The sequence below is a fragment of the Pagrus pagrus genome (genome assembly GCF_965226575.1).
Source record: "Pagrus pagrus genome assembly, chromosome: 20".
NCBI lineage: Eukaryota > Metazoa > Chordata > Actinopteri > Spariformes > Sparidae > Pagrus > Pagrus pagrus.
Window position 1 is genome coordinate 16,404,486 of NC_140207.1, and position 22,421 is coordinate 16,426,906.

The window sequence follows — 22,421 nt, forward strand, 5'->3', positions numbered from 1 at the left end:
CCAAAAGCCTTCAGAAGAAAACCACTAAATGTTATCAGGATAATTTTCCCAGAAAATTGTCTCGCTGTTCCTTTTAACCTCCTTTCTTGTCAACCGTTTCCAGGAGCTATAGAGCTATTATCCCGCCATGGGTTGCTTGCTAGCATGAGAGCACTGCTAAGCTTTCCCAGTGACATCATCCCAGAGCCCGTGGGCTTTTCAGAGGGCCCGGCGAGTGTTTGACAGCATTCCCCGGGTGAATTCCGCAACTCCCATGTGATCCCAGGAGGCTGAGCGGGAACTCTGGAGCTGTTTGGAGAGGGATCCCACCCGGTGTAAGACATGAAAGACTAATCCTATAGCCTAATTTTTTACGGGTTTAATGTAATTATTCCAGACTACTTCAGAACAAAAACCAGTGAAACAGTATCTGAACCACTTGACACCAACACGACAGCTCGTTTAATCTCAGGGGAATCTCTGGGATCATTACTGATGTGGGACTTTGAGGATTCAAGATGATAAAACTATAAACCCACACGCTTTTAGTAACATCTTAATGACTGATAATTGGAGGACATTGACACTGTTTGTGGTGTGCAAGGTGCTCTTTCATCTGTTTTGCAGTGGTCTGGTGCAGTGCCTCGACACGCTTTCTTGTTCTTTGCTCACCCCCATCGTTCTTGCAGAGGTAGGACAGTCATAAGATACAGTGTAATGTGTTTTTACAGCTGTGTCAATGCCGTAGTCATCATAGTCTAAAAGAGAGCACTAACTAATCTGTCGGTAATGGATGTTGTTGACCTAGACGACTTTGGTCACTGACATCACTTAACACCAGGGATATAGCAGTGGTCGGATGAACTCAAACTCAGTTTACTCACAAGTGTGTTTGCAGAATAGAAGCAGTGATAAATGGTTTTCCAAGAGGTTGCAAATCTTTATTTACCACCAGCACACCACGCAAGCGAGGCACAAGTGTGTGTGAGACGACAGTCCTGCCAATGAAATGTCAAAACATGTTTTCCCTTATTAGAGACTGGAAACTGCAGCATGTGTTTCTGGCTGTGATGCAGCCAAGTGAAGTCTGCCTCTGATTTATGTAGCGAAAAAAATAACCCCGGTGCATGGACCGTTTGCTATAACTGCGGAGGGGAGTGACGTGTTGAATTAAGGGGGAGAGAAATCACAAAGGTTGAAAAATTAGATGCAGTCATAGTTCTATTTAGAGTGAGGTGACCAACAGGAGCAAAAATAGTTTTAGAGAGCTGTTGGTTAATATTTGCACCTTTTTTCCGGCAGAGAGTGTTTGAGGAATATTAACGGAATCAGCAGCTTTATGACTTTACGACCTTGTTGACATCTGGAAGAGAGCATGCTTGAGTTGTCGTCTTCTCCTTCGAAACCTGGGAAGCCAACAGGGATACAGTGGACAGAGAGAGAGAGAGAGAGAGAGGGAGAGAGAGAGGGAGGGAGAGAGAGAGAGAGAGAGAGAGAGAGAGAGAGGACCAATCCAAACAACAAAGGAATGCCCTCCATCACTCGGAGCTCCTGCTCTCCGCTCTCCCACTTGCCTGCTGTGGTATGTGTAATTACTCGACAATTAAAGTGCCTGTTACTGTGTGTGTTGGTGTGTGTGTGTGTGTGTGTGTGCTTGGTGACCACGCTCAACCATGTCAACAATGTGGCCTGGAAGGAACGGTCAATTTCACACAAGTGAGTCAGGGAGTGAGAAAAAAGGCAGAGGGCAGAGTTGATACGAAAAGAAAACACTTTTACTCTCCTGAAGGGAAAAAAAAAATCAGCTGTTCAGATAACGCTCTCCCTGCATTCGCTATTTTCTATGATTCTAGCTGAATTTTCTCTTTCTTTCTTCCCTCCTGTGTAAATCATTTCTTCTGCTGTCCCCTCTCGTTCCACTCCCAACCACAGGAATGCAGCAGCGACTGTCACTGCGCTACTGTTTGTGTCACGCATAGTAATCACTGGGTCCACGAGGCACACAAACACAGGAACACACACTGATGCAGAGTTTAAAGAGTCGGTGCAGCAGACTTGACACATGCCACACATCATATACTGTACTGTGAATGCTCTTCTATACATTCCCACACATACTTTTAACTGGTCTCTATTTCTGGATAACAATGGAAGTGGAAAATTACTGAGCAAAAATACTGTGAACATAAACATTCATAGCGTGTAAATGTATGGGTGCACGTGTTTTATGGGATTTGTGGCACAAGTTCCACACATATTTGGCTTTCACTCTGCAATTTCCTCCTAAAGGTGCCACTGTTTTAAACTATACAACCCCACTATGAGTACAGAGACAGTGTTGGCACTCCTCTTTCACGGCGCTTGACTTTGCTTAAGATAGAAACAAAAATACTGCAGCCCATACTGTTCCCTTATTTATATTTAATTATTGGAGTGCGAGAGTTAAAAGCCCAGCTTTTGCTCATTTAGCATATTTTCTGGCACAAGCATTTGCATTTATTAGGAGTCTGTAACCAAGGATTTGTCCCAATCACCTTTCTTTATAATACCTATAGTGTAGGCAAGTTCCAATGAAGGCGATACCTTAAATACCTGTACAGTACATAGAGTATTTCACATAGCAAAAGGAAAAAAAATGTGCAATATGTGATCCTGGGGTTATATCTGATGTTGAAACCATAGAAATTAAATCCCTGGGGCTGTGGCAGCTGTGATTAACCTGTGCTGAATTGTAATTAGACAGAAGCAATGTGATGTATTTCCAGATTTCACCCAAACGTGAATGTAGGAAAAGGAATCCAGAAATGAAGCCATGGCTGTGGTATGACTGATGTGACCTTCAAAATACCCAGTGGTCAAAAAAATGCCACTGGGAATGCCCTGCGGTCTGTGATCTCAGCTGCAGCTTCTTTCCGTCTTCTTAATGTTGTGCATGATGCTGTGGCTGAGAGACTGAGTTAATTGATGAGTTCCTATAATTCAAGTGTCTAGAGCGGGAGTGCTCAACATATGGCCCGTGGGCCAAATTTGGCCCACAAAAGAGAGCTAGGTGGCCCACCAACCATTTTCTAATTAACAGTTAAAAAAATTGATTGATTCATTCATTCGTTCTTGGAGCATGACATTTTGCAGTATGCAGCTATAAAACCCAGTAAATTATCAGTCATATAGTGTTAATATTTACACCTATCCTCACAGACCTAGACAGCAGAAGGTGGCTAAAAGTACTTCAGCATTATGTAACAACTATAACCCAACAATGGTGGAAGAATCTTCCAATCCGAAGGTCAGCACACTTTAGTCCTGTTGTGCCAACATGTGTCATCTTGCTTTGTGGCCCTGTTCAGACAACAGCAAGTTGTTCAGTTTGATGACAATGTTGGCAAAGTCAGTGAGATCCACAAAGTCAGAGGTGATGATGTTGACCCCATCCACCCCCGGCCTCTGGGTCTCGACCCATGACATGATGGTTGGCAGGTTTCTGGAGCCAAAAGGGAAGAAAGTTTGGATTAGACGACGAAACGAACATCCTGTTACTTTGATTTTAATTTAAACCGATTCCCTGACCTCGCGAGCGAAATATCCCGAGCCAAGTTTCTGTCTCTGTGAGGTTTATAGTTATGGCTATAACTTTGCCAAACTCTGCTCAGTTGTTCCTTGGCTGATTATCTATCTGTCCACCAAATTTCATGAAAAGACGCTGATAAGGTTTTCAGATACAGCATCTTGATGTTGGAGAAAACAGATCCGATGGAAAAAAAGTGAACGGGAGTGATGTTTGTGTCTGTCTGTCAGTGGTCGACTGGTTCACTGCTATTGTCTCAAAATCATTGCTTTGCATTCAAAACACTTTCTGTTTTTGGTTCTCGGCATAGACGCACACACACGCAGGCGAACACACACGCCATGACTCTGTCGCCGTATCACTTCCAACACCCTAAAATTCTCCACTATGCTTGAGCCGGCAGCAGAACAAAACCAGGAAGTCAGAATGTTTACCCAGCGGTGATAAACAATCCCATTTCCTTGGAAGTGCAAAATTAGGCCACCTCCTGTCTCGCCAGAGTGTCCCCTTCGCGAGTTTCATACCCCAGCATCGATGGCTGTTTCCAGCACATGTAAGGGCTCGGTGGGTATGTACTCTAAGTCAGGATTTCCGATGTCAATTTCCACTTCAATCTTAGGCTCAGCAAGCTAGATGGCTGCTAATGTTTGTGCAAATAATTTAGTCCTTTCTTAGGAAATAAGATCTCTTATCTGTGAGATGAAATGTGTTTCTGTTTGATCCCCTATAGTTTGGATATGGATAAAGAGGATTAAAGCTAATCCTTACTGAAATGAAGTAAAGTGACAGAATATTGTCACAGAGAATATAGACATAAGGCATGCTTAGGCATTTTTTGTAGAGGTTGTAGTTCTGTTAAGTTATAGATCAATGAAACACACTCATCCACATTGGTTTTGCTACAACAAAACATTCTCGTAGGTTTAAGTTGTTAGAAGCATAACTTGTGTTATGACACTGATGTGACGCTTCAATCTGACGTACAACAGAATAAAGAGTCATAACCGACCAGTCTGTTATGTGCAGTTGTGTATGGGGTTATTCTGTAGCAGCATGGTGTTATTTACACATGATTTAATGAAGGTAAACACAGTGGGTGGCTATGCGAAATGGCACTGCGCTGTAGTTTGGCACATCTTAATCATGGTTTTCCAATTCATCAACAACTGTCTTGTTTGCTTCGGATGGCTGCAGGCATTTAAAGGTGCAGTGTGTAGGATTTAGTGGCATCTAGTGGCATGGTTGCAGATTGCAAACGACTGAATACCCCTCATCTCACCCTCCCCTATGGTGGCCACTAACAAAAAAAGGTCCAAAAGGTCCTCTCTGGAGCCAGTGCTTGGTTTGTCTGTTCCGGCCTACCATGGAAGCATGGCAGTGCAACATGGCAGACATTGTGGAAGAGGACCCACTCCCTTTGTAGAAATTAAAGGCTCATTATAAAGTAATAAAACACAATGATTCTTAGTTTCAGGTAAAATGGCTTATTTTTATTGCAAGCCCTATTTTGTTATTACTGTGCATTCAGCACTGGCATGAAAACAGGTCCCCAAATGGTCCTTTTCCCCTGTCATGGGCATAAGCAAATCTGGCAACCCTGCAGACGTTTGCTGCATTTACTGCACTGCCCTCTACTGGCCACAGATTTGAGAGTTGAGCATGACAGTAGAGGGCAAGATTTAAAGATGCATAAGCACATGCACTCTCACACACTTGGGCTGGATCCCTCTAAACCATAGACATGTGTTTCAAAGCATGTAGTATGTAAAACTGATGTTTTAAAACCACCAAAGACTTTGACATACTAATTATCTAATTATATCCATATATCTACAATATTCCACCACACCCTCCTCCGACAAAACCTCCCCATAAAACACCCATACTTAGTCACTGACCTCTCCACCAGGTAGTTACGTAGCCCCCAGACCAGGCCCTTGGCCACGGTGTTAACCCTGGGTGTGAGGATGGCCTGAGACACATGGAAGGAGCCCTGCTTAGCTCTTTGCTTCAGTGTAGATTCCAGGAACTAGATGGGGAGAATGTCAAACACAAACACAACAATCTAATGTAAATCACCTCTTGATGTGTGATAATCTTTGGAGACATAACTTTTTAAATGAGATGTCTCAGACAGAAGAGAAAGACAAAGAGAAAAAGGGTAAAATGAAGGATAGGATGCATAAAGAGACAAAGTAATGAAATGAAGTGAATTAGATAAAAGATGCATGTATGTAAGTCGTTATCACAGCTGGGGTTTGAATGTTTCTGACCTGTAGGAGCTTGTTAGGTTCGGTGGTGTTGGCCCAGGGAGCGGGGATCTTGTTGCCAGGCCACATGACGGAGATGTCCCGAGCTGATGGATGATGGTAGAACACAATCACCTGAGGAGCGAAGAATAATGAAAAATGGTGAGTTGATACATTTAAAAAGGCAAAAATGAAAGCTCACTGTAGAATTATCCACAGCGCAGTATTTACAGTAATATCTACGCATTTTAACAGTCTTGTCTAAGTGGAAACACAGACTTTTCAGCTTCTTTATCAGTGTTGAAGATCCCAACAAAGTAAGTGTGACGATTTTCCTTAAATCCGATAAACACATTTGATTCGTCCAATGTCTATCACAGTATTTAGCGGTGAAACAATGAGAGAAGTGACTCTGGGTTTCAGTGCGCTGCACGCAGTCTCTCTCCCTCTCCTTCTCCATTGCCAACTAAGCCAGTCACAGATTAGGGTCATAGGAACAGGAATTCAACTGATAGTATCGACACAGGCAAGTAACCTAGAACCATGCAGCCACAACATCAAGATGCATGTCAGCATGGGATTCTCTGACTATAGATGTAATATAGCACTATATATATTCTGTTATACTTTTTTAACTATTTTTTCCTTTTTACTTACTTACTTTTTTTTATACCTTTTATTTCTTTTACATTCTGTGTCTATGTTCCTGTTCATATATTGTATTGCTTTATACCTTTTACTGCTATTGTACTCGGTTTCTAGATCTCTATGCCTTATATACAGGCCTACCTAATTACTATTTTATTACTATTTTTGAGCCTCCCTGCCAAACAATTTCTCACAGGTTGTATAAGAACAATAAAGATCTTGCATCTTGTGAGTATGTGTATATGTAACAGGAGAAGGCTGAAGAAAGAACAAAATGAAGACTGTGAGATCAGAGCAGGACATAAGGGGATGATAAGAAATGTAATGAAAGGGCAGAAACTGAGAGAGACAGTTCAAGCACAGAGAGAGAAATATATTGGAAAGAGAAAAGGAAAGCAAGAGAAAACAAAGCGCAAAAGGTAAACACCATGAAAGAAGGGAGGCGGATCGGTGTTAATGGGATGACGCTCACCACTAATTCCTGTCCAGGAGAGTCACAGGCGACAGGGATTACCTGACCACAGGAGTTAAGTGGGTCTTCGGATAAACCCACACCTGCATTGCTTTTACTTGCCTTGTGTGTGCTACATGTATATGCACATATGCTGCATAATCAATAGAGAGCAGTCCCTAGATGCTGATTATAATCTTCCATCTTGGGTAAAATCCAGATGGAAATAGCTTTCTCTGGAATGATTAATGAGCTTTTATTGATCTGAGATCACTGGAGTCTCTTAAAATGGGTTTTTATGGGCAGTATTTGAAGCTAGTCCACTTTCATCCATGCGTTCTGATGTCACCTGATATTTCTTGTCCCAGAGGTAGTCCAGAGTGATGGCCTCCACCGTACAGTTGTGACAAAGCTTGCTGCCAAACACCTCCTGGAGCATGCTGATGAGGTACACATGATGCTGTGTCTCCATTGCATAGTGGTGGTTGAAGTCTAGAAACACTATCTAAATCAATCAAACATCCAAATCAATCAGTTAGTGGGCCAAAATGATCCATCTATAATAACACTCAAGATCTATTCTACCAAAAAATATGTTTAAAATGGCTTCCCACCTCTTTCCTGTGTCTGCTTAAGAAGGCGTTAATTTCTAACAAGCCGTCCCGAACCTTTAGGGGAGAACAGAGGGAAAAGTTGGAGGTCACTTGCTTTATACCTAAAGGTCTACTGCTCATGTACTGATGCACGTCACGATTTTAGAGCCCCAAATGCCTCACTGACTAGTGGAATTCAAAACCCCATCACAGTGCAGCCATGAAATAACTCACGACACGTGCAGTCAAAAACTGTGTCACACAGGGGACAGGAGCATGTCAGAATGACCCATTTCAGAAGAGGGATGTTAACAACTAAACTCACAACCTTTGATCCCTGTGCACGGCCGCCTCCGCCTCACGACCAACATCAGCCGGGGACTAACAACACAATACTGAGCAAACAAAATCACTGCTCAAGTTCATGCTGTTATACGAGACGAATTAAAGTAGAAACAGCTGAACACGCTGAAGTATGTGAAGCAACATTTTGATCATTTCAGGACAAGAGACATCTGATCTAGAAAGGCAGGAACATTCACCATTGATGTTGAGGTTGCAATACACAATAATAAAGTACAGAGAGGCATGCACCGTAGCCACAATGATAAGCATTTAAATGTCAGAGAATACTTTTCTCTCACCTTGTGGCCGAACAGGCCGTGGATGAAGTAGATCTCATTTCCAGCCTCGCCTGGTTTGGAGGAGACCCTGAGATCAAAGTAGCGGATTCCTGCATCCAGCTGCTCTTTAAATGTCAGATTCTAGGAACACACACACATTGTGTATTATACATTACAACTGGCTACAAACCCCAACACTTCTATTACTGTGCAAAATGCGCATACATTAACAATCTGCCCAGAATATGTCATTTTATATGTGATCTTTAAACTGCCTGGCTCCCCAGATGGTTGGGTTTGGACACAGCACTGATCTGAACTCAGTACCTGGGTCATGGACCACTTCACCATGACTTTCTTGGCCACGACGCTGAACATGGTGGCCAAGTACTTCACATATGGCTTCTGATCGGGGCCCACAGGAGCATTCACGTCCACCCAGTAGGTAAAAGAATCGTGAGAACCTGGAAGAAAGAGGATGGTGATGACAGGTGAAAAAAGAAATAAATAAAGGATAATAAGAGTAAAGGAAAGGAAGGGGTCAGTGGGAAAAGACAATACAAAAGCTTGCTCTGTATGGAAGAAAGTAATATATGTAGCCTATTTTTTAGAATTGCATGTCAAAATTGCAGTATTGTTATATCACATTCTTCCCAGAATTGTAGATATGTTATCCCTGCAGTGGTATAAATCCAGGTGTGATGGACAGATGAATGAGCAGCCGAGAGGCCACACGTCTTTACGCGCGACGTCCTCACCTGGCACGGCGAGGTGCTTGAGGGGCATGGCACTGAGCTTGGAGGGGAGCGAACCCATCCAGTCTGCATTAACATTGCCGATCCCCGCCGGTCGGGTCTTCATGTCAGAAACAGCCTGTCACCAACCAGCCCCTCAGGAAACCGCCCTCTGGTGCAGACGCAGTCCCGGTGCCAGATTCCCGTGCGCTCCCAACAGGCAAAAACTACCACGGATCATCTTGTAATGTCGCTGTTGATCTACAATATAAGACACCACCGGTCCAAAAGGCCCTCCGACTACCAGATCGAGTGTGACCCGTTTCCTCGCCCGGTTACCGGTAGGTTATCGCACGGCGTCGCGGTGCGCTGCCCTCCAACCGGCATCCATCGACAAGACCGGCGGGTGACTAACGACACTGATAATCCTCTTAGAGCACAATTCTACTTGTTATCTCCCCCTTCTGCTGCTTCTTGGCTTAACCTGCCTCATGTGTGTGTGAAGACCACCCACTGGACACACACATGCACACACAAAAAAATAACAGCGTTGTCTCAAAGTTGTCTTAATTGCACTTTTGCTGTGCCTTACAGTCAGCAAACCGTCACGTGTAGAGTGTGCGGATGAGTGCCTATGATGCATTAATCAGCTCATGTGAATCATCTCAGCCATGTGATGGAATGACACAACTATCTGTCAGTGCTTTCCAAGAAGGCAGGTTCCAAAAACCCCTGCGTGTCCAGTCAGGTGCTTTGATAAACCCAATTGGTGAGTTCATTACTTTTATCACGCACGTTGGAGCTACTTTATAAACTTGAGCTCCCTATTACACATATTCACTTATATTAAATCATATTATAACAGTCAAGTCACTTTTTTTTAAAACAAAAAAATACCTGAGCTGTGTTTGTGTCTCCACAGCTGGTTCTTGGTCGATATATATATAAAAAAATGCACAGCTCAATGGCTCCATCTACCGGTGCAGCACCTGAACTGCCACTGTGTCCAAAGAGGTTGTGATGTACAGAGCTCACACTCCGTCACTTTTTTTGTCATCCTGAACAAGTTGTGGATGCTGTGGGAAAGTGACAGACACCTACGTTGCAAGACGTCTTTAAATTCAAGCAACTATTCATAAAAAATGTCAAACTTGCTGCATACTAGCAAAACAGCATAAGGAAAAAAAAAATCTCACTTGCAGCTGTAGTTTCAGTCTATTGGGGTTGGGATATTACAGGAAAATATTTAAGGAGCTGCGCAAAATTACTGAATACAATGCTATTGTCAATAAAACTTAGAATTAATTGAAATTTCAACCTCAATTCGCCTCAACTGAATGCAGGTTTTACACTTCCGCACTCCCACAAAGCATTGCGCCCGCACGCACCGCTTGTCACCTGGCGAGCGTCGCGTTTGTGTGTACGTTTCCATGGGGAGCAGCCACACACACACACACACACACACACACACACGCCTCTGGGTTCAGATATTACGCGAGTTTTATCGGAACAAACGTCGCGCTGTCAGCTGGCCCAGACACAAGACGAGGAAAGGAGCTACACACCTAAATGGTGAGTTTAAAACTTTAAGAGAAAGACGGAAAAAGGGTGAAAGGTCTGGACGAACATTGTTGAGGAGCTGAACTGTCAAAGCTGACATGTCAACAACAAATGTTTCTCTGTGCCATCTCACTTTTCTGATAAACTACACTGTGTGTTTAATAGAAGCTAAGCTAGTTCACCAAAACTGTTATTTTCACAGTGAGGTTCGTCACTGCTTGTATTTCATGGATATAGCCTGCTGTGTGTTGAATGTGTATGACAGTAGACTCATAATTTCTCATAAGGTAACTAAGTTCACATTGATAAATGATGATGATGCATTTATCTCACTTTGTGTTTTTCCACTCTCAGGTTAGTGTCCACGTGTGTTTTCAATTTAATTAACCTTGGATGGCTTCCTTGTGTCATGTGGCCTGGCCGCATCTTAATTCCCTTTAAATCCCTCCACAACAGATTGCCATATGTGAAAGCTGAGAGCAGGCCAGCAGTCCGCTGGCCGGCCTCTCCACTTGTCCTGTTGCTTATTGTTTCAGTGAGACTTGGATATCAGTCAAGAAGGGTTTTGTTTAGAGAAATCATTGTTACTTTGCAGGAGAGGGGAAAGAAAGACAAGTCTATAAACAGTTTGCAGAAAGGATGGCAAATCTTTAAACATTTACGTATTTGTAATTGTACTGATTAATCGTTCATTAAGTCGGAGTCATAGAGCTGGACATTGTCTTTGGATGGGAGTTCCTGGCCCCCGCTCGGTGATATAAACACTAATCTCATTTTGTTTAGCAGCCCTTGGCTTACCTGCAGCGGTATTTCCTTTAACCTAAATACAGCAGGTCAACACTCAATGATACAGATTCTACTGACTCACCACACTCAGGGAAATAGCTGACACTAGCTCACATTGAATTGAATGGGATTTTACCTGAAAGGATAATGAAATATAATGGATTGAGTACATCTGAATACAGTTATTGATTTTACCATTGGAACTCTGAATGTGGAAAAAGCTGTATATTGATTTATGTTCAATTACTTGAATATTATGATACATATTTTTTGGCCCATTCTTTCTCTGGGTCTTCCAGAAACTGCACAGGCGCTGGACAACCCAACATTTAATCCTCCATGCAAAAGGATAAAGCTTAAAAAGGTTTCAGGAAGGCTACTCAGTTTACCTTGTTGTCTCTCTCTGGCTATTAGACATGAACACGATGTGAGATATATGTTGATATGACACAGTATAATTTAGGAAAACATTTAGAGCAGCATGTTGCAATCTAAAACAAAACAGTGGACAGCCATGTATTTAGGAAAACCAAGTATACCAGTAAGTATGACAACTGCTTTGTTTTTGTTTCTATAATTTCTTAAGAAGTCCTTTGGCTGAATGTACAGTGTAATAATGTGATGGCTGTGGCCTGAGGCAGATCCTCTTGCCAACACCAGGCAGGTAGTGGATGACGGTCAGCATGATGGTGATGTAACATCCTATTTACATCCCTGTTGGCCTAATCTGCCTAAGGCTGGCTGTGTCATCTCCCTTGGGTGGTCATGTTGGAGCCTCCTACTAGTGAGACACACACCTAATCCTCCTCACTGACGGAAAAACAAGAAGTGGTCCTCGCTTATCTTTGCTCTCAGATCTCTTAGAAATCTTTTTGGGGATTTTCACGAGTGGGTGAACGCTGTCCGATTGATTGTATTTGTAGTTGCTGCCGCTGATCTGTATTTCCTTTCTGTCACCGAAGGATTTCAAAGGCACAGTGTCAGCTGTTGGCTGACCTATATCACCAGGATCCAACCTTTCTAACAAGGGATCAGTTGCTTCAGGATGAGTTTTGAACTTCAAGAATTGGTGAGCGTCGTCACATACTGGCCGGCTGAAAAGATTTCCTCCTGGGAAAAGAAGGACTAAACTCTTCCTGAGAGGCCGGTGAAACGAGGACATCTCTCCAGCAGAAGAGGACAGGAAACGGGAAAGATAATTGATCGATGAATCAGCGCTGTGTTTCCAAAACTCTTTTTATGAATAAGGAAAGTTAACAAGCTGATGAAACCGTCTTGAGAGATGATGAATCGTTACACCACCCTGAAGCAGCTGGGTGATGGCACCTATGGCAGTGTGCTTATGGGGAGAAGCAACGAATCTGGAGAGTTTGTGGCTATAAAGAGGTGAGGATATTGATTTTTTTTTACTTGTTTTGTCTTAAAGATTTAAAATATTGTATCTCAGAAAGGTTTTCATACCTGCCCATATTGGACAGCATATACACCGATACTGATATCTCTGTGATCCAATCCAATAGCTGACAACCATTATGTTGGTCTGGCTTAATATAAAAGCACCAATAATTATCCCCAAAATATCATCTCATTATTAAGGGCAAGAAAATATAAAAATACAAACATGCTTTAATATGAAATTATTATAGAAAAATATTGTGATTATTGGTATTTGACAATATTAACAAAAATTCTGCTACAGAGAGTATATCATGTCTTTTATGGTCCATCGTGTGGTATTGGGTGGCATCTAGTGGTTGCACTGGATAAAGATCATACTAATAAAAAAGAAAATGGGACTAAAGGCTCCTGGTTTCCGGCCATCACCAAGGCAAACAAACTAGCTTACACGCCTTTGTTTCAGCAGCATGGCAGCAGGGCTCAATAATAGATGAGAAACCGGGGAGATGCGTCCACTGGTTGATTATTTGGTTACCATGCAAGACAATACACGCGGTGACGGTGAAAGGGAGTGAAAGTAGAAGGAGTGTGTCGGGTTGCTGACATTGTGGAAGGTACGTCTGAAAACTGGCAAGAGCCCAGAGGGGAGAAACGGATATGTGCAAGTTCTCTAACTCATAATTCCAGCTGGAGGGAGACGTAACGCCGACCAGAGAAGATAAGCTATCCTAAAGGTGTTCCATATACCAGCCGGCGTGTGGTTTTAACGCACGTAGCAGCACATACTGTGATAAAACTTTAATACATCAGCTGAGTCAAGATGTATGTTACTTGATTCAAGTAGGAAAAAACAGTGGTAAAGCCTGTCCAGTTTAGAATATTAACTTCTATCAGTTTGAAATCTACAGCTTTGGCTGGTTTTGTTCTTCTAATGAAATGAGCTGAAATTAGAGACGCCTCATAAAAACTGAATTATTGATGGAGACGCAAAGGAATTTTTGCAAAGATAGCGACTCTACTGCATGTCTGGGGTGATATATGAGGCCTGCAAACGTGCTGTCTTCTATTCTTTGGTTGATGCATTTATGATCTTTGCTCCAAATGAATGTGTGGTTTTGATTTCTCGTTTGCAGAATGAAGAGGAAGTTTTACTCGTGGGAAGAATGTATGAACCTAAGAGAGGTGAAGGTAAGGATGGCGATACTATGGGCAGGTTATGGGACGGTTTTTTGCAGCAGTACCTCCAGTAATTGGCAACAGCAAGAGACATGAGATGAAAATCAATTTAAATTAATGCTGTGTGATTTAAGCAACAATGTGCACCTTACAAATATGCCTCTTACAAACTGAAGGTAACTAACTTATCAGTATTCTGCTCTCTGGCACTGCCTGATTCATAATTATGTATTCCTGTTATTACATATCACTTTTTCCCATGATTTGTCACACCAGTCACTGAAGAAGCTGAACCATGCAAATGTGGTGAAGCTGAAGGAAGTAATCAGGGAGAACGATCACCTCTACTTTGTCTTTGAGTATATGAAGGAGAACCTCTACCAACTTATGAAGGACAGGTGAGACGCTTAATACTTTATAATGCAAATGTTCGTACAAGGTGTACAACACTGTGGTCCAGTTTGATGTCATTACCACAACACAAAGTTTCCAGATGTTAGCATCTGGACAGGAGCCTTCCCCCCTGAAACATGGCCAGGTTAGACACGTGATATTCTGATATAATTTGAATGATCTGATTGGATTCAATGGTGAAATCAGTGAAATATATCATATTTCTGTCACCATGCTCTCAAAAGATTGCACTTGCACCTGCATCAGGCTCTCCCTTGTACCTAGCTGCCATTGAAAAACACCATCTCTGGGGGAAGCTCTAATGTTTTTGCTGGTTTAGAAACCCCAGGTGTGTGCACTGCACTTGCACGCAGCTGAGTTTGTCTTATGTGAAAGACAGAAAGCAGACAAGTCGAGGAAGCTCCGATGTTTTACAGCCAGTCAGTTTAGTGACTATACGCGTGCTTTGTTTTTTAGAATAACATGCCATCAAGTGTATGTGTACAAAGACAAAACATAATGCTGTTTATGTAATCGATGCTAACATTAGCAGGCTCATGAGAATTCTATCAATTCTGTGTTTACAGAAAAAAGTTGTTCCCTGAATCAGCTATACGAAACATAAGCTTTCAGATTTTACAAGGCCTGTCATTTATTCACAAACATGGTAGGTGTGCCGTGTTCCCTTCAAGCCTTGGAACTGCATGCTGGTGGTTGCATGCTGCAAGATTCACTGAATGATAATTCAAGTAATGAGAAAACTAAAGTTGTGAAGGATGGAATCAAAGTCAAATGAATTGAAACGAATCTTGTAGTTTGTGAACCTTTCATACCTGCCTCATCTACTGTAACTCATTGTCTGCATTTCTATAATTAACGGATGTGTGGATGACTCATATGTAGTGATGCATGTTTGAAAAATCTTACAGGAACTCAATCATACGTACTTGAACATGTTTAAATGCACAGAACCCACCCATGCTTCCACACATCCAGAACGCATGTGCTTTCCAGGACTTTCTCTTTATTTTAACAGCTTTTCTTTCATTTCTCTTTCACCCCTCTTCCCCTCCTTTTCTGTCTCTTCTTTGCTCTGCTGCTAGAGAGAATAAGATGTTCTCAGAGAATGAAATTAGGAACATCTTGTTTCAAGTGCTATCTGGGTTGGTTTTTGTACATAAGCATGGTAAGAGGCTCTACTCTATCATTCTTTACCTGCTTAAAAGTTGCATGACCGTCCAGTTGTTGGTGTGAGTGTGTTTGATATTGTAAAAAGTCTTGTTTCTTTCTGCGTGCCTACTAGGCGTAGTTATTAGATATATTATATTATTTTATAATAGCTTTAAACATCTAAGCGTTATTATACTGTATATACAGAGATGTTTAACTTTCATTTCACTAAAAAAGAAAGATGCAGTCTGTTGTTTTTTAAGGCTCTTAGCTTAGCTGTATCTACATATTTCTTCTTACGCAACTACTTTTAATCAGCAGAATACATTTATAGAGAAATATAATGTCACCTGGATTACTTTTTTTAATCAAAATATAACAAGAATGTTAATACTGCAACCGCTGAATGCATTGCTTACATTTTTATGTAGAAAAAAATACAATACATGTAGGATAAGCTGAATAAACCAGCTTGTTTAAGGTTAGAAAAACAATGTGGCCATGGTTAAATCATTAAAATGTCAATGTCGAATAGTCAGGCCTTGAATACACAGACCTTCAAACCTGGGCCACTGCTGTGGAAGGCAAATATACTTTACATCCATTCACCAGCCCCTCAGTTTCTCTTCTCTCGTAGTATCTGAATGCTGCGCTAAGCAACATTTGCACTGAATGTACAGTAAATACTAATGTAGAGTAGTTGCCATACGCCAATAGCCATTCAGAGTCCCCATTAAAAGGTGGCATCAGCTTGATATTAACCTCTCCACAGGTTTCTTTCATCGAGACATGAAGCCAGAGAATCTCCTGTGCATGGGCCCAGAACTGGTCAAAATAGCAGATTTCGGACTGGCCAGAGAGATCCGCTCCAAACCTCCCTACACGGACTACGTATCAACTAGATGGTGAGAGCACTAGCCAGGCATCAGTAGCCATCTAAAACACAGGAGAACGCCTATGCATCAGTAACAGTGTGCTTGGTTGCTTGTGAGTTCAAGCAGAAGACAGCTTTAGCCCTTTAAAATTCACAATCTAACTGTACAGTATGAGTTCTTAGCTTGTTTATTTGAGTATATTCTCTGTCCAGGTACCGAGCACCAGAGGTCCTGCTCAGGTCGTCTACCTACAGCTCTCCTATTGACTTGTGGGCCGTGGGCTGCATCATGGCGGAGCTCTACACTCTCAGACCTCTTTTCCCTGGGAACAGTGAGGTGGACGAGATCTTTAAGATCTGTCAAGTCCTGGGCACTGTCAAAAAGGTGAGAAGGAACTGAATGTAGAGAGGTGGAAATGATTCAACTTTATTCATTATTCAGGGTTCTGTTGACCTGATCAGTAAACACAGTCATGAATAACCATGTCATTGTCTCTCCCCTCAGACGGATTGGCCAGAGGGTTACCAACTGGCTTCTGCCATGAACTTCCGCTTCCCCCAGTGTGTGCCGACCCATCTGAAGACCCTCATCCCTAATGCCAGCAACGAAGCAATCGCCCTGATGAGGGACCTGCTACAGTGGGACCCCAAGAAAAGACCGACTGCTGTACAGGTAGGCAAGATTGAGCCTTGAGGTGGAGGGACAGTGGACATGACAGTGCAGCACTCACCACCACATTCATGTTTAAAGTCAGTTCTAGTACAAAGATTGCATTATAATCCTAGTTATTTTTAGTAGTGCTTCATTCCCTTTCCCCCTGCCATGGATAAATGTTTTACTTCTGCTGGTGTGGTCTATGTCAATGTACAACATGTGGTCACCAGGTAGTTAGATATAATTTACACCCAGGTGAGAGTGATTAATCACCCTGTGGGCCCTGAGTAGGAAACAGCTTCACGGCATGGGTGACAAAGCTTTTCCATCCTCTGCTTACACAGCTCCCAGGTGTGGGATGCACATGTGGAGTTTGGATTAATTTCACATACTCATCAAAAATGTGTAATTATTTTAATGGAATAAAAAAACTAAGATTTGAGCTTTTGCAGGGTTTAAATTCCTTGACTCAAGTGTTACAGAGTATATATGGTGATAGAGAAAGTACGAGAGAAAGTTTCCAGAACATTCTGAATAATAATCTGCATTCCTGTCTTCTCCCTCTTTAGGCCCTACGTTACCCGTACTTCCAGGTAGGCCAGATCTTAGGGCCTCGACCTCAGAGCCAGGAGGTGAAGAAGGTCCAGACCAGGCCTCAGGCCCAGAAGCAGTCCTCAGAGCCCAAAATTGATCCCCAGCAGTCTTCCTCTGAGTCCAAAGCCTCTACATCCTCCTCCAGAAACCAGCAGCATCAGCATCAGCATCAGCATCAGCATCAGCCCCTTCAGCAGATCCCCCTTCCTCAAACTGAGAGTAAACCAGGAGGCCACAGCCATGCAGTGAGTTTCTTTATGCAAGTCAGAACCTTTTTTATTGTATTCCATATTATGCAGGAAGGCCATCTTTACTTATATTTATATATATAATAAGGAGTATTTTTTTAATAATAGACTCATCTTTCAAGGAGTTCGACTATTAGGACAATAAAAGTAGCAGAAAGCTGGAGTTAAGTTAGCAAGACAGATTTTATCAATTATAACAGTTTGTGTGGGCGGCTGTTGTATTGTCTTCTGCAGAAGGCAACATCGCTAGGTGGTGAGAACACAGCTGGTGGAGGTGGTGGGATGGGGGCACTGAAGAGTGGCCGTCGTCGCTGGGGCCAGACGGTGGCCAAGACCACAGACAGCTGGGAGGAATCTGACCCTTCAGAAACCGCCGCATCCAACTCCAAGAAACCCAGCCTGGGGAACGCAGAGGAGGAGAGGAGCCCGAAGGAGCACCGCCCACAGTAAGTGCTGCAATGCCCGAACAGAAATGGATTGGCAATTTGACAAAGATTTAAGCATTGACACTGAGTTTTTATTTTTTTACTGCATTGCAGGGTACTAAAAATGTGCGTTAAATGTAGCTGTCTCATGCATCATGCATTATTTAAGATGACAATAGGTTATTTGAGTCGTGAAGCATTTTATCATTGTCAGTTTATAAAATCATATGTGAATGTACATGCAGTATTTTCTGCCGTATCTGTCTCAAGGCATCAGCAGGAGTAGGAAAAACATTCAAGAATTTGTATGATTTTTTTTTTTTTTGGCACGGACCTCTAAGTGTCTGGTTTCTCTTTTCAGGCCCAAGGAGCAGAAACCCCTGTACTCCTTCAGCACAGTTACCAAGTTACCCAACAATGTTAAGATTGGCCAAATGGACTCCAATCTCCCAGGATCTGCTGCACGGCAACACTATCTGAGCCAATCACGATACTTACCAGGTAAGACTACATGACTAACAGCCAATCGGGTTATCTTCATCATTGGACAGAGGTCACCACAATGTAGAGTTATACAAACTAATGCAATAAGTCATTGTATCATTCATAACATTGCAACATGGTGATTTTATTTCAGATTTCGTACTCTGGATTTTTAATCACAGATTTTCCGATTTCTTTAGGGCTGATCAGCAAGAATCCGACTTCTTCTGGAGATAAAGAGATGAGTGGTATGACGCTGCGCGACCTGTGGGAGAACTCCTCCAACACTGTAAACAAACCACTAGCTCCTATTGGAGGCGGATTATCTGTCACCAGAGCCAACGCAGGTAAGGACTGATGAAGAGGTGTTAAGAGGTTTGATAGAGTGCGAATCGAATTTAGTTTTTTTCCACGTGTTCACGAAATGAGATGTGATTAATAGAGAATTGCAAATGACATCCAAAAGCAATTTGTCATAAGAAAAGAAAAAGAGTGCAAGTGTCCTGTTATGTTAACCAGTCTTTGTGTATTGATTTTTCAGTGAATAATTAACTCTTTTTCAAAGTTTCTTTTACCCTTTACTGAACCAAAATGTTCCATCATAATAACCCTTTGTACCCACTGTGGATTTACAGTTTCTGAATCGCACATAAAACATGCGGACTTGCAGTGTCCAAAACAAACAAATTCCTCCAGCCTTCCAGCAAAAATTCCATCTTTTTGAGAATCCATACCAGCACATTAAACTGCATTCGGCAATAAAATTAAACAATAGCCTGCTTATCCAGAGATACAAGCCATCGCGACAGTGTGACTCGCCTCATTTTGCCGTGCAGTGGAAACCTGGCGACTGTCAGTGTCACCCACTGTTACATAATATGACCTGTCCTCTTCGACGGGACGCACATGCTAATGATGCGCCTAATGCCTCCTGATCAGTAGTTATGGGGCCGTTGACCAAAGCCTTGCTAGGAGTGAGCCTAAGCGTCTGCGACTTTAGAAATGGGACACCTCTATAAATCATTTGTCATGTAGACAGACACACAATATGGGTCCCCGCTGTGCTCCCTCCTTCCGTCTCTTTCTTTCACCTCGTCTCTCTCTCTCCATTTCTTATTCATGAGATTAAGACCGTCGGTGTAAGATCAAGTGTTTCTTAAATGGCCCCTCAGCTGCACCCCCTGCTCATTTGTCCCAGCACTCACACCCATGTTTGTTTTGATACTACTCACCTGTTACTCATGAATATAACTTTTTCTTTTTTTTGCAGCTTATGTTTTTCTCTCAATTTTCTCATCCATTTCTTTGTTTTCTCTTTTTCCTTTCTCTCTGATTGCTTGCCTGCACGTGTCTTCTGCTTTTTTCGCCGTGAGCCTAGAAGAGAACGCCTCTAAATCTGAGGATAGCCCTCCAGAGAAAACTGTTGTAAAAGAAAGAATACTGGAGAAAATTGATCTCTCCAAAGGTATTTCATTTAGATGGCTTCATGTGAACTGTTTGCTTGTGTTTAACAGTTTGAAGCAATGATGTACGTTTAGACATCTCTGACCCCTCCGCTGTAAGTTACTTGTCATGCTAAAGCTCTTTTGTGTGTAAACATTGTGGCTGTAGTTAGTGTGGCTGCTTCACGTATTCAGCCAGCGACTTAACATGTGAAAGAAACCCGCTGCTTAAGGCTCTGCAGGAGACAAGGGTACAAATACACAGTTTAGGCAGAGAACTAAGGACTCCAGTTGCTAAATAGATGGTAAATTGCACTACAACCACAACATCTTCACGAGGGAACAATGAGGCTTTTCACTAATTATACTGATAACCATCTGTGGCTGCTGGTGGAGCAGACCGATGGTGTCGCCGGGAAAGTTGAATGACTTCAATCACTCGATCTTAGTCGTCTGTTTGGGCCCTCAGTAGCTGTTGCATATGCAGCAGCTACCACACACACAAATAATTAGAAACAATAAAGCCAAGTGTGAGAACTTCTATTAGGTGTGTTTACTAAAGTTTTCTTCATTTGTATGTTTTTGTGTTTTAAAAGGTGCACATTATTTCAGCTTTTATCACATAGCCACAAGCCCATTCTGTTTGGGTGTCTTGAGGGCGTAACAATAAAACACATAACGAAATAAATAATAAACATAATAAACTATGTATGCCTTCTCTTTTAGGGAACTTTGTAAGCACCAAGTACAACCTCTCCAGCGCTTACATGCCCTCATTCCAAAAGAAAGAGGTGGGCTCGGTGGGACAGAGAATCCAGCTCGCTCCTCTGGCTGGCCAGCACACAAGTAAGCTTTTATTCCATCTATGTAAAGTAATTAAGATCACAGATAGCCTCCCTACATCCTCACTTATCCAACTCAAAAGGCTGCACTTATCCCCAAATCTTCATCTTCACCAAACAGTTTTTATACCCAGTCAGAATCACAGCTCTCTTGTATGGTCATCCCGCGCTCGACCGTTCCCGCTCCTTAAGTCCCTTTTCCTCTCCTCTGTTTATTTTCTGACTTGCAATATTTCCATCCGAACTCTAACTCACCGGGCCTGTCTCTTCTCTTTCTTCACTCTTTCAGCTAATCTTTCTTCTCCTGATAATAAAAAAGACAAATCAAAATCTGCAAAGGCCAAGTCCGTATCCAGCTCATCTTTGAGCGAAGCTAATGAAGGTATTGGCATTTTCTAATAGTCATTATAAGGGGTTTTGAGTTGTGTGTTCATATTTTAAAAGAAGAAAAGCTATCCGTCTGTATTGTTTTCCTTGGCCATTGCTTTCTGTCTTACACTACCAGTTTTATCTAGCTACTTGAAAAGTTATATCTATTTTCAGCTGGTATGAAGGTGTCCTGCATCGCATACAAATAAAGCTCTAAATAAAGACAGATACGTGGTTGTATATGGATAGATGTTGTGGAGATAGATTAACACACTGACTGGCATGTTCCTCCAGATTACGAGGGCTGGAAGAGGAGGGCAGACAGGACTCAGATGAAGGGGAGCAGCTACTCAGCCCTGGGGAAAACCTCTGGGAATCTCCTGACCAGAGCTCCTGCCGCACAGCCGGTCCACGGCAGGGTGGACTGGACGTCCAAATATAGTGGAAATCGGTAGTTCAGGAAGGAGATGGTACGAAGTGTGTATGAACTGTGTCGCCTAGTAGTACGTGTCACTGACTAAGGACGATAATCCCAAACAGAGTTTTAACCACACTCAAAGTCTATATTCCCTGAAAATAATGACATCTTCAGAAAATATTATGGTAGCTGGTAGTAAGGTCACAAAAGATGTAGTACATGACGTGTCATTCTTTTTAGGAGATGTTTTTATGCCACAGTTGGATAGTTTTCTTCCCAGAGAGCCTGAGACAAGTAGGATGTAACTGTGTAGGAGTCTCTATGTTTTCATGACTGTTGCCACGATGCTGAACCAAGATTCTGTCTGCAAGACAATCCCACTGTGTTCCTGAAGGAACCAGTGTGAGCCAATTAGTGTTGGGATATTCTGATTCAGATTTAAATGTAGTAAACGAGCATTTTTTTTACTCTAGTTTTTATTGTCAAGTATTGTTTTACTACTGATGATAGTCATTTATTAACAGCTCCTTCAATGCATTAATCCCTCTGCTTTTGTTCAACATGGGTCACTCATGGAAAAAAAAACCATCTGTGTAATGTCTATAAAAAGGATCACTTCAACTTATTCTGATGACGTAGGACAACTGTACACCTCTTTGTATTATGCAATGAAATAACTGAACATTTTGTAAACATTTTATACAAATAAATACTTGAAAGTTGTTATTGCATTCATTCAAAAAAAG

At 42.2% G+C, this 22,421-nt stretch overlaps 2 protein-coding genes across 6 annotated transcripts; one reads left to right on the forward strand and one right to left on the reverse strand.

Annotated features, from left to right (window-relative positions):
* Window positions 1-3,068: 3,068 nt before the first annotated feature.
* On the reverse strand, window positions 3,069-9,802 carry plcxd2 (phosphatidylinositol-specific phospholipase C, X domain containing 2). Of its 2 annotated transcripts, none has more exons than XM_084340416.1 (8): window positions 9,740-9,802; window positions 8,436-8,572; window positions 8,130-8,249; window positions 7,507-7,560; window positions 7,242-7,397; window positions 5,818-5,928; window positions 5,443-5,573; window positions 3,069-3,460 (listed from the first exon to the last, which is right to left on the reverse strand). In XM_084340416.1, the coding sequence occupies exons 2-8, from the start codon at window positions 8,484-8,486 to the stop codon at window positions 3,301-3,303; spliced, it is 783 nt and encodes a 260-aa protein (XP_084196542.1). In that variant the 5' UTR covers window positions 8,487-8,572; window positions 9,740-9,802; the 3' UTR covers window positions 3,069-3,300. The 2 variants fall into 2 exon arrangements, with proteins under 2 accessions (XP_084196542.1, XP_084196541.1); XM_084340415.1 differs by lacking the exon at window positions 9,740-9,802 and adding an exon at window positions 8,867-9,298.
* Window positions 9,803-10,183: 381 nt separating this feature from the next.
* Window positions 10,184-22,398, forward strand: mak (male germ cell-associated kinase). 4 transcript variants are annotated; one of them, XM_084340182.1, is made up of 16 exons: window positions 10,184-10,414; window positions 12,151-12,574; window positions 13,720-13,774; window positions 14,039-14,160; window positions 14,743-14,822; window positions 16,098-16,230; window positions 16,413-16,584; window positions 16,705-16,872; window positions 17,424-17,693; window positions 17,931-18,142; window positions 18,483-18,622; window positions 18,805-18,951; window positions 19,983-20,069; window positions 20,773-20,892; window positions 21,178-21,270; window positions 21,552-22,398. In XM_084340182.1, the coding sequence occupies exons 2-16, from the start codon at window positions 12,471-12,473 to the stop codon at window positions 21,710-21,712; spliced, it is 2,064 nt and encodes a 687-aa protein (XP_084196308.1). In that variant the 5' UTR covers window positions 10,184-10,414; window positions 12,151-12,470; the 3' UTR covers window positions 21,713-22,398. The 4 variants fall into 4 exon arrangements, with proteins under 4 accessions (XP_084196308.1, XP_084196309.1, XP_084196310.1 ...); XM_084340183.1 differs by lacking the exon at window positions 19,983-20,069 and having other exon boundaries at window positions 10,186-10,414; XM_084340184.1 differs by lacking the exon at window positions 21,178-21,270 and having other exon boundaries at window positions 10,187-10,414.
* Window positions 22,399-22,421: the final 23 nt, after the last annotated feature.